Raw genomic sequence first — 12,197 nt, 5'->3', positions numbered from 1 at the left:
TGTGTTCTATACTTGGTTTTATTGGTCCAGGTCAGTTGTCAGCATTGGGCTTTCTTAATATATTATACAGTAGCAGGTGGAATTTCAAATTTTAGAGGCAAGGTCACTTCTTGATGTTTTTTCTTTCTTTAGTTTTTTTAGGGCACAAATGCCAGGGCAAGAAGGCCAGTTGTTTGAAAGAATTTGTTGAATTTACATATCATCCCCCGTCACCTCCAGCTGCCTGTTGTCAACAAGGGTGAAGTGACCATCACTCAGGGTGGTGTGCTGCCCAACATCCAGGCTGTTCCTCTCTCCAAGAAGACGAGAAATCCGCCAAGAAATAAATCCTGTGCCTAGAAATAAATGCCTCTGTGTCCATGTTCTGTCAGCTTTCCCTGATGAATAATAATGTTCTTGTTGACACAACTTGACAGACTAGACACCACACGTTTATTCTCCAGTTGTAATCTACTATTTTTGCTGTTACTCATAATTGTCACTTTGGGGTTCTGTGGTTATATTGCTATTTATGTTTAACTTTATATTGTATTAGTCTGGCAGCCACTGATGTGACAATACCTCTATTACTAAACAGACTACAGGAAATGTCTTAGACACAGAAATGTTTTCTATTTTGTTCTTGAAATGTAATCTATACATAGGCGTATTTTGAGAAAATGGGCCTGTTGTTGTGGAATTCTGGATCAGTAATCGATAAGGTAAGTAGGAGACCAGACCATATTCTATGTGGTGATGGTTATGCTTTATGTACATGATATCATGGAGAGAAGTACAATAACACATGTCAGTGGTACGGTAGTTCTGCCAAGAGAACGGGAGTAATCATAGTTATACAACAGTTATACTGTTGTTAGCTGCTTCCAAGGACTGGCTCAATCATATAACAAGATAAGCTGTTCCTAAACAATAGCTATCAGGCATATTGGAGACGATTAGGCTCGTGCAACCTACTGAATATAATGTATTGTAGAAGTATTATAATTGATGTTAATAGATATGAGCAGCGATATTATTGCTTTGCAGGCCCCTGTCACCAACATGCAAAAGGATTCCCCTGAAGCATTAGTGAAAAGCCCATTTTCCACAGGCTCAACACCACACAACACACACAGCCCACTTGTGCCAGGTTTTCCACTACAAGACTGGGTAGAGTGGTGTGAAAGTGGTACCAAAAAAAAAATCCAATCTAGAGTAGGTCTGAGCTAGGCCAAACAGGGCCAAACACATCATAATGACTGATCACTCACTGACTTTTCATTTAGACCACCATACTGTATAGATACATGATGATAGATTCTATTGTGTCATAACCACTTTTATAATCTATTATAGTGTATTATAATTATCATAGTAATACATTAATACTTTATATTGTATTATAATCACTGTTATAATCCATTATAGTGTATTATAATTTAGGATAGTTGTAATACAAATTTATATTGTATTATAATGATTATAATATAATCACAGGTTTTCCAATGAGTAAAAATTTAGAAAAATCATTTGAAAATAGCCGATCTACAAGCTCACAATGCAATGCATTGTGAGCTTGTAGATCGGCTATTTTCAAATGGCAGGTATGTACCTTTATATGTCCGAAATAAATGTATATAGGTTTTAAACATCTACAGCAGGGGTCTTCAACGTTTTCAGGCCGGGTACCCCCAAACTGATGGGGAGATGGAGCAGGGACCCCCTACCACCTCGTAAGGTGGGGGGGTCGGGGCTACGACATATTTTTTATTTTAAACATGTACAAGTTACAGCGAGCAGGGTGGGCCGTACCACAACCATTTCTAAACAAACATACTACTTATTAACTGAGAACAAATGTCAATAATATGTCAATAGCAATCATGTATTCAAGCTATTCAAAATGGATAGAATCATGATTTATTTTTTAACATAAATGTGGAAAATGGCAAAAAAAGAAGGAAAAAACATTTTTTTTTTTAAATCGTTTTTTTTTTTATCAATAATTTCGCGGACCCCCTGCAGTACCTCCGCGGACCCCCTAGGGGTCGCGGACCCCCTGTTGAAGACCCCTGATCTACAGAGTAATAACCACTAACTAGAATGAGACAGTCTTTTGAACGGCTCTTTGAAAGGAACGGATCCCAGAGATCCGGCTCACTCAAAAGAGCCATAAATCCCATCTCTACACTCCGGGGTGAATGAGGGGGAGGGGGGGCGGGGTAGGAGCAGCGTGCATCAAAACCGATTGCTTTTTCTCGAGTGCTGCTGGACGACAAGCATTCTGTTTTGAACCACAGCAACGAGAAGCTCGAACCGGGTCTCATTTTGTTCTTACAATACCTAATTCTAAGTTTTGTTTTGCCACTTCCAAACAGCATTCTGAAACGGGCCGTTTTGGACTGTTTTGGACTGTATTCTGAATTAAAAGTTAACACAAATAAAACTGAAACGCAAAGGGCCGGAAAATACACTGACCGTATTCCTTGGCAAAACCGGAAAACCCCGCCGTCTGGTCCGAAAATATCAAAAACTGTTTCGCCCCTCATCAAACCAAAGGTATCAGTGGACAGTTGAAAGCTTACTCTACTTAGTGGACGCGGGCTGAGCCCCCCACCACACGATTAAAATACATTTCTAGGGCAAAATGAAAAATATTCTACCGGATGGAGACTCCATTTCTTCTCGTTTTTCACTATTTGTCGTCGCCATCAAGGTGCCAACTCACTACTGCCGCGCAGGTCAGAGGACCGAATTACACTGAGCATTAGTCTCACTGGGTGTTATTCAACTCTGCGACGTTGGAAGCGCTGTTTCGTAAAAACCTGGAAGAGCGTCTCCATCCGGTGGAATATTTTTCATTTTGCACTAGAAATGTATTTTAATCGTGTGGTGGGGGGCTCAGACCTCGTCCACTAAGTAGAGTAAGCTTTCAACTGTCCACTGATACCTTTGGTTTGATGAGGGGCGAAACAGTTTTTGATATTTTCGGACCAGACGGCGGGGTTTTCCGGTTTTGCCAAGGAATACGGATGTAGAGGAACATAGCGTTAGGGAGAACTCCACTAACGCTATGGACCATTGATTGATTGATTGAAGACTTTATTAGAAGTTTGCATAGGAAAAGGTACAGTTTCATGACGGTACAGTTCACTGGTACAAGGTCTACTAAAAGGAGATCCATGAAAAGACTAAGCTTATTTCCACTGGAAACCATTGAAGTATCTCATATAACATTGAATGACAGACAAATAGAACACAGTAGGGGAGAGCGGGGTAAACTGAGACACTTTTTACATTTGCTCCCCTCTAGGCGAACTAAAAGATATATCAGTAAAAATGTACACATTTCCCAGTAATTTGGGATGTTTCCTAACAATGGAAGATATCAGAACATATTCAAGACAAAAGGCAGAGTTAATATGATTGTTTTAAAAAAAGTGGTCTTGTGTCTCAGTTTACCCCAAGACCGGGGTAAACTGAGACAGACCAGAGAAATCAACGGGGTAAAGTGATTCACTCACTTTTTTCACTTTAAAACTACCATAAAAACACAAAAACTCGGTTAACCGGGTTAAATATGCGCAATACAAAAATGTACATAGCAGACATTCTTTTAATAGGCTTTGTCCTGTCATTTCCACCCATGTGTCAAATAATGTGACACATGGGCAGAAGGAAAAAACTAAAAACCCTATAAAAAATTGATAGAAGGGTTTACCAAACTTTCCTCAGTTGATCCTTATGTCATTTGTCCTGTAGAATCTATTTCTGCAAAGTATATTGTTGTATTGTGCATAACTAATGAAATAATTTGCATATTTAGTCAAATCTAGTCAAATATGCTAATTATCTCATTAATTATGCACAATACAAAGAAATATATATCAGAAATGGATTCTACAGGGGAAAATACATAAGAATCAACTGAGACTAGTTTGTTACAGCCTTTAACCAGGTTTTTACAGCTTTCTCCCTGTCTATCATGTTGGGATAATGTGAGATAGTGTCTCACTTTACCCCGAAGCAATTGTCTCACTTTACCCCACAGCCACATTTTGGGGAAAGGGATGTTTTTATCAATTCAGGGTAATCTTCAGCTAGCATCTATCACATGGATTTATAAGTTGGTAGTTCATCAACATGTATGATATAAAATGTTCTACCTGCATCAATTTGCTTTGACACAACAGCTGATTATGTTGACAGCAAGAAAATTTACTTTTACCTGCAAAAACACATTTTTGTGAAAAAATCATGTTTTCTACAGCACTATCAGGTCTCTCTTTTCATGGCAAGTCGGAAATTCAAGGGGCTTGAAAATATAATGGTCACATGACCACAAATGTGTTCCATTGCCAAGATAAATGGAGTGTCTCAGTTTACCCGGTGTCTCAGTTTACCCCGCTCTCCCCTACTATGCAGTAGATATGTAAAGAAAAACAAAATAGAAGACAGTAAGTCAAAACAAACAGTATATACAAAGAAGGGGCAGGGGAGGGTAGGGTTGGGCTAGACCAGAGCTAGTGAACACCCAAACAAATCTATATTGAGCTAATTCAGTAAGCTTGTTTGGGTAGGGTAGGGTAGGGTAGGGTAGGGTAGGGTTGGGCTAGACCAGAGCTAGTGAACACCCAAACGAACACCCAAACAAATCTATATTGAGCTAATTCAGTAAGCTTGTTTGGGCAAAGGCTGTAGTTGTGTTGTTGATCTCAAGTAACATTACATTACACTTCTACTATTTGTCAATATGACTGTTGTGAAAAAAATATATTGTTTTGTTTAAATGAATGTGACTGAGTGTGACAAATTGACTCTCATCATGGGTCATGTGAGTGCATGTGTGTTGTACTTGTGTGATGGTGGTTGTTGGCAACAAGCAAATCATATTATGTTGTCATGTGATCTGCAACCTACCTGGCATCACACAAATGTATTTTTTAATAGTTGATAATAATTAATTTAATGTGTTTTTTGGGCCCGTTACTTTTAAGGTTGAATGCAATTTGTAAAGCCTGCGTCTATGTAGGCTAATTCAATATTTAGAGTATGTACAATATTTGCCCACAAGTCTTCAAAATAGGATTAGAATTCCATCATTCACCTGTCACCTGCTTTTGGATTCTCTATTTTCCTTTGTTCTTTTGTGAACATCACAGTCAGTTTTAAACTTGACATTTGGTGATTTGGCCTAAAAATAGGTTTACTGCACCTTAAGGTTTTCAACAGCTATTTAAATGGATGGAACTTTAATTATTTTTATTGTGTTGTTGTGGCAATTCCAAAGCCAGTTTGCCCTCGTTTTGTCTGTCTTGCTAGATACATCTAAAACAAAGTTTACTCTTTTTTCTCTCTCTCCTTTTCCTCTCAGCACATTAACTGGAAATTGACATGACTTATTGGCTGTAGAGCTTTGTCTCCTGAGCTGGTCTGACCCTAGAGCAGGGGTGGGCAACCTTGATGATGGAGAGGGTCACTATATTGCTATGTCCTACTTTGTAATTCTAGTATCTCACACAAAAGAAGCAAACATAGACGATCTACAAGCTGGTAGAGTCTTGAGCTTGAAGGTTTGGAATTGTAATAGCTGAAATGAATGAAATCAATAATATATCAGTATTCTGATATTTACCTGCGGGCCGCAGGTAAAGGTGAAGGTGGGGGCCGCCAGTTGCCCGTGTATGCCTTAGGACAAAGTAAGGGCCAGTTTGGGTCTGTACAATGAGATGATAGTATACTTGCAATACACTTGCGAATGACTGAGCTTGCTACAGTGTCAGCAACAATGATCTACTTTTGGAACATAAAAGACTAGAAATGCCAAAACCTCAACAAGCTGTCAATCTTGTGACATTGTTGTTGAGTGGTTTATTTTCAGCTAGTGCGCTTGTTTTACTTCAACTTTATTTTCACTGTAAAAGGCTTTGTAGGCTCTGAATCTCTTGAAATCTCTGCAGTTTCAAAAAAGAGGTGTAAGGGTCAGGAACAAGGAAAACAAAGTCAGATAACAAGAAGGAATCGTGTCAGATATAGCTAAACTAAAAGGTATTTTGAAAGTGTTACCTGTTATTGGAATTTTCATGGAAATGGAGTTGTCAAATGATGAAAACATGTCAAAACTCAAAATTATTGTTATTATATACTGTATATATATATATGTGTGTGTGTTTTTCTTCTTCTCAATGTCAGTAATGGGTGCACTCTAAATCTTAACCACTTAAACTTTAATACCATAAAATCATTGTCTTGTTCCCATCTCAGTCACATAATTAATTTGTATTGGTCTTGGATTTGGGTCTCGTATTTCTTGAAATACGCTTCTTCCATTCCTTCTTTTTGAAATGTAGGGTAATCATTGGCTAATTCCTGCTTGAACATTTGAAAGATCAGAATTGGTAGGAGTTGTTGGAAGAACTTGGTTTTGTTCTGTAAGCAAGGACACTATTGGGATAGCAGTGACTTGGGAGGTGGGGAAGACACTTGGGAACTGTAACGTTCCCGTTTCGATCCCTGGCTCCTCCTGGCTACGTGTCAAAGTGTCGAGCAAGACACTGATAATAGTTTCCTCCGCCACAGGTGTGTGAATGGGTGAACATAAGGCTGATGTCATATAAAGCGATTTTCTTTTTGTAGAGAGGCTCAATATACAGCTATGCGCCATTTACCATTTTACACTGCCATTTTGTTTCATAACCAGGTTGTCAGATTCAGAATGGCACCAAGTTGGCTGATGTCCAGTCCATCCTAAACTATCCAGTATTACAGAAGACTGCCTGGTAAGATCTGTTTTACAGCATCTTTTATAAGATGTCATGGAGAATAAATGATTCTCCCTCTTTCATGTCCTACCCAGGATTTAAAGCCAGCTAGGGCCCCCGCGCAAGCACCAGAATTTTGACTTCTGAACTAATTCAGAAAGCCTGTTTTGGCTGTGTTATTGATCTCAGTCTGCAAGGGCTCTATCTCACGTCAGTGCTGACTGTGGCTTAGAAGTCTGCCCTGGTAATTTGCGTTGCTGTCAGTTAATGAAAGCACAGATACAATGGCATACAATGGTTAAAAGCCATATGCTCCCATCATATACGATATAAAGCAGTAGTTTTCAAAGTGGGTTCTGGGGACCCCCAAGAGTCAATGAGGGGGTTCTAGGGGGTCCCCAGAAAAAAGAGGAACAGTTTAATTTCACTGTTGTTTCACCAGGTAGAAGCTGGCACAGTGAGTAATGTATAAGAATGACTATTCAGGTCACTGGTTTAATTATCTTCACTGTTATCTCCCTACCTACTATGGACTATACAGACAGTTGTAGAATTAAAAAATTCTCTCTTATGGGGGTCCCTGGTATAACATCTTATCAAATAGGAGTCTGAGGCAAATGGGGGTCCTTGACCTGAAGATGATCGAGAACCTCTGATACAGAGCATTCAGAGAACTCAGCACATAGCCGGTTGTCCCATTGACCAAAGGTTCGTCAAAGTAGTTTATAGTCACTTAAATATGACCTTGTTTGATAGATAATGTTGACCCACAAAACCCTGATCAAATACACTCGGACACTTTTACAATAAGTTGACACCGCCTTTGATTAGACCATTAAACTGTTTTATCAGCTTTGTTATGGTACATTAACTCACAAAAGAAATAAACACATTTTACGGTTATTTACAATTTCGGTATAAATAGATAGCATCATAAAACAGAAATGCTTTTCAGTATTCTTTCTTATTCTTTCTTCTTAAAGACTTGGTGGCTCACTTTGTCCAGAACATGCATTTCCTGAAAGAAAAAGGGAGTCGTCGTCATTCTACAAAATTCAATCACCAAAGGCAAAGTCAGGTACAGTCTTCTATTTGCTGAGTTACATAATCGAGTTGTACTTTACTACTGTCACTTGGGTCTTATCAGTTGTAGTATGTCTCCATAATGTGGCCTATCTCATAGATAGATAGGCCATTCAAAGTCATGGGCTATAAATGTACAATAATGCACTAATAAGTTATGGGTGTGTGATATTGTTGATTGTTGGCATGGCATCTAATGTTTTCTCATCTTGTGAAACATTTGAAGCCGGCATTTGGAAGGAACAATGTGCCCTATTTTCATCCATGCCTTATCTCTAAACTCTTTTGCCATTTTCTTACCATTTTGAAAAACATTTTGAAATATTCAAATATTCAAAATAGTAAGGAAAGGCAAAGAAATTTAGGAATAAGGGGTAAGGAATGGTCGTAAATATTGCTCAATGTGCCTTGAATTGGCAATATGTGATTTGAGCTGATGGTGGCCGATGGGATAGGACTGCCCAACAATAATAATATACAGTATACATATACTTATCACCACTATAACAATCCACACCCTTTGTCTTACTGTCAACAGTTCAGTTGTTTCAATTCAGTTGAGATGATAATATTACGTCTCAGTCTCTCACCAAGTGCAGCAAATCTCCCTCGATCCAATGTTTCCAGCCTCTGTTTTCCTTCTCCCCCTTCTGGGTACACACCAATTTGTCCCCGTCCCAGACCACCAGAGTCTGCGGGGGAGACACACGCACACATGCATAGACAACATCAGACCATTCAAGACAAATATTTGCACGATACGGGGCCAACGTGGTCAGGGTAATGATGGCGTGCAACCAGTTTCATTGCCAGAACTGGGGGCTCTGGAGCTGTTCAGTGTTATAATTTGTTGTAAGGTTGTGGCTCTGGTCCCACCTTGACAGTGCGGTTATCCAGGCCCTTGGTGAACTCTTCAAACTCCACTCCCACTGTGAAGTTGACTTCGTAGTTTCTGAAGGTGCTCAGGGTTTTGGTCTCGAACTTGTCTCCGTCCTGGACGAGCACCTTTGTCTGGGTCAGGTGGGCAGCTATCTTCCTGGTGGCAAAGTCAATGTCTAAACGCAGACACATATAAACACACATACACACGATGGGATGCAGTTTAGCAATCATATCACGGTGGTATCATGATGAATAATGTGCGGGAACGTCATTAAAATCGCAACAGCACATTATGCATGTAGTTTCGCTGCAGACAATGTATCATCTGCCTTTCAAATGTCCCACTGGTTTACTCACTGCCTAATGAGTAAACCCTTCTAGCTCTAGTATTATTCACACAGACAGAAACACATACACACACGCTGGCATATGACACCGCTGGCTACTTATTACTATTCCTCTCCAACTGCCCAGATGACAGTCTCATTTAGCCTTTAAAAATGACCTTGCTTGCAGTCAGAATGGGCCTAAATGTGTTTCTCCGCCCCATTCAACCAAAGAGAAACCACCCACCGCTGCCCCGCTTAGATATTCACATCCCATTTGTCCTAATGTGAAAATTCAATTTATTTCCATCGCTCTTTTAAATGAAGCTTCTTTATTTATCCATCCAAATGGTATTTCTTGACCCATTTCCATACCGATGTCATTTTCCAATTCGCTCGATGGAAAGAAGACAGCGTGGCTGAGAAACGAGGCTTTGGGGAGTCGGGATGTTTTGGGGCATTTGCGTGGCAGAGCGTGCCAGGACTCGGGGTTTGAATTGCAGATAAAGTCGTGAATAATGAAAGGCATCCTCGGCCTGATCAATGAAGTGCAGAGAAGAGAAGAGATGCAAGCGTGGAAACCATCTTTTGCCAGAAAGATGAGCAGGCCCCTTTGCCTGATCCAGGGTCAGAATCCGTCACGCTTTTCCGGGATGAGAGGGATATAAATGCGTATAGCAGTGAATCAATATGTATTTGGCATAGTAACAGAGCTAAGGTTAACTTGGCCTGACAGAAGCTCAATAAGGAAATCAAGCATCCTGCAGCATTCCTCTTTATTCCTCTGTCACTCTTCTCTGCACCTCACTCTTTTCTCTCTCTCACACACGTGCACACACTCACACGCATCCAGTCTGTCACTCGCTCGCACACACCCCTCTCTTCCCTGTCTCTTGTAACCTCCACCCCCCCTCATCACTGTCATCTCCCTCTCTCTTCTCCTGCCACAGAAGCTATTCCCCGGGAAGAACGTGCATTTGTTATTTTAGTCTAGGACAGCAGAGAGGCAGCCGCTTACCGAGGGCTTTCATTACGTCCTCGAAGTTTTCGTTGCTCACCATCTCCCAGCGTCCGTTGTAGTCTGCAGGCATATTGGCTGGCTGAGGTGCTGCTGCTGTGGAGCCAGGACAGTATAGCGTTCTGCAGGGCACACAGAGGGGGGAGAGCCAGCCCAGGGCCCCACCCTTTATATACGGAGGGTGGTTGGTGTCCGTATGGACCTAAGGCCAGGGTTCACTATGTTTGAGCTGTACATGCATGCGTGTGAATAAGAAAGACATTGCTTGGTGTGTGTGTGTGTGTGTGTGTGTGTGTGTGTGTGTGTGTGTGTGTGTGTGTGTGTGTGTGTGTGTGTGTGTGTGTGTGTGTGTGTGTGTGTGTGTGTGTGTGTGTGTGTGTGTGTGTGCACACATTAGTGCCTGCCTGCATATGAATGAGAAAACAATTATGTACACAAAGTTTGTGTGTGTGAGTGGGGTTGTAGTATATCTGTGCATTATGCACTGACAGAGAGCCACTTAAGAGTCTGCTGTGGTCTTCCTTCTATCTGGCCGGCCTCACCAATGCTAATGCATCAGAATGGAAGGTAGACAGAGAGAAAGAGACACACAAACAAGGGCTGATTGCCCCTGCCGCCTCTAGAAGCCAGCACAAAAAGCAAGGCTGCAGAGTGGATTTAATTTCTATTATTCTCATATTTCGGTGACTCTGGCTCTGAGCCTGTGGGAATTGCTGCAAAAAAAGCAGGGTCCTCTGTTGTTTTTTATGTCACTAACCAAAGTCTGTTTCTCAGAAGGGACGCAGACTTTGAATTAGCCTAAGTAAGCAGTTGCTTGTGCCAGAACATTGATGTGACACATTCGCAACTCTGCAATATTATCTACTCTGCGATATAGCACATTATTAGGCTTTGGGATTTTTGGCCTGTCGCCTGGAATCCAACTTTCTGTGATAGCAGGCAATGAGCAAAAGTTAGAGGAGAGTTAACGCTGAATATATACAGTAAGTGGTCAATGTGAGTTTTTTTTTTTTGCTTTGATTGATCTTCATTCCTCTGATGCGTGTACTGTATTTCTCAACTTCTGGAGAATCGATGACAGGGGCTGCACCGATCAGCTTTTGTTTGCTTAGTCAGCATGGGAACATCATCTGAGCTCATTCATGTGCTTGTGACTGTGTGTGTGTGTGTGTGTGTGTGTGTGTGTGTGTGTGTGTGTGTGTGTGTGTGTATGTGTCTGCACATGAGAATTTGTGTGTGAGTTTGTGTTAATTATTTGTGTTCAATCATACATCAATCATACACTAGGACCTGTTCATCCTATCACCTAAAGCAGTGGCAAGGGCAATTCGCTTTGTAACGCGTTGTGAGCTCACGGTTTTGCAACCACTGAGCTAGCCAGACCAGACATACCGGTCGGTATGTGTCTTGTCTAGTGCCAGCACATGTGTGTCCACTGTCCAGGCTAGGGCCTAGGGATGGGACGATAAGCGATATTATCGTTTATCGTGATAAAAAACACCCACGATAATCGTATTGTGATGATTTAATTTATCGTGATCGTGCATTGCGACACGTTGTGAGCTTGTAGATCTGCTATTTTTGGGGCAAATGTTCCGCCCCAGGATGGATTTTAATTATCGCGATGAAATCGTAAATCGCGATTTCTTTTGTCACAATAATGGCGATATGACATTTTTATATCGTCCCATCCCTAGTCCAGGCTTAGCCTCTGTTTTGACCTAATATCAGTGCGGCTCTGCATTGTGTAATGTTGCTGTGGGTGAGCTGCAGTGACTGGGAACTGCAGCGCAGGGCTTTGATGATAATGCAGAATCTCAGTCAGGGATACTGGCGGTGTTATTGATCCCAGCTGAGTGTCTATGTTTAGGGAAACAGAAGCGGATATTACCTTGTCCTTCCTTTATTCACCTCATCTTTCTGTCTCACTTTTCTCTCTGAGTGATCTGCACACATGCACACCCTTGCAAACACGACATGCATGCGCAGTTGCACACACTCATGCATGCACACATGCATTCATGCACTCTCAAAGACACACTGATACGTTAACACACACACTGTCTGCGTTCACATCGAGACACTCCTCCTGATTACTTCTGAATTACAGAGCGACTGAGGTGATCCTGCCCTGAGGCCATAAAACTA

General features: G+C 41.1%; 1 protein-coding gene across 1 annotated transcript; it reads right to left on the bottom strand.

The window, feature by feature from the left end:
• Positions 1-7,562: 7,562 nt before the first annotated feature.
• Positions 7,563-10,186, bottom strand: LOC308289583 (retinol-binding protein 2-like). The gene is made up of 4 exons (XM_080731316.1): positions 10,050-10,186; positions 8,700-8,878; positions 8,414-8,515; positions 7,563-7,758 (listed from the first exon to the last, which is right to left on the bottom strand). Exons 1-4 carry the CDS (start codon positions 10,120-10,122, stop codon positions 7,705-7,707), a joined length of 408 nt encoding a protein of 135 aa, XP_080587442.1. The 5' UTR covers positions 10,123-10,186; the 3' UTR covers positions 7,563-7,704.
• Positions 10,187-12,197: the final 2,011 nt, after the last annotated feature.

This window comes from Nannobrachium achirus (genome assembly GCF_963921795.1).
Source record: "Nannobrachium achirus genome assembly, chromosome: 8".
NCBI lineage: Eukaryota > Metazoa > Chordata > Actinopteri > Myctophiformes > Myctophidae > Nannobrachium > Nannobrachium achirus.
This window is presented reverse-complemented; position numbering and strand designations above follow the sequence as displayed.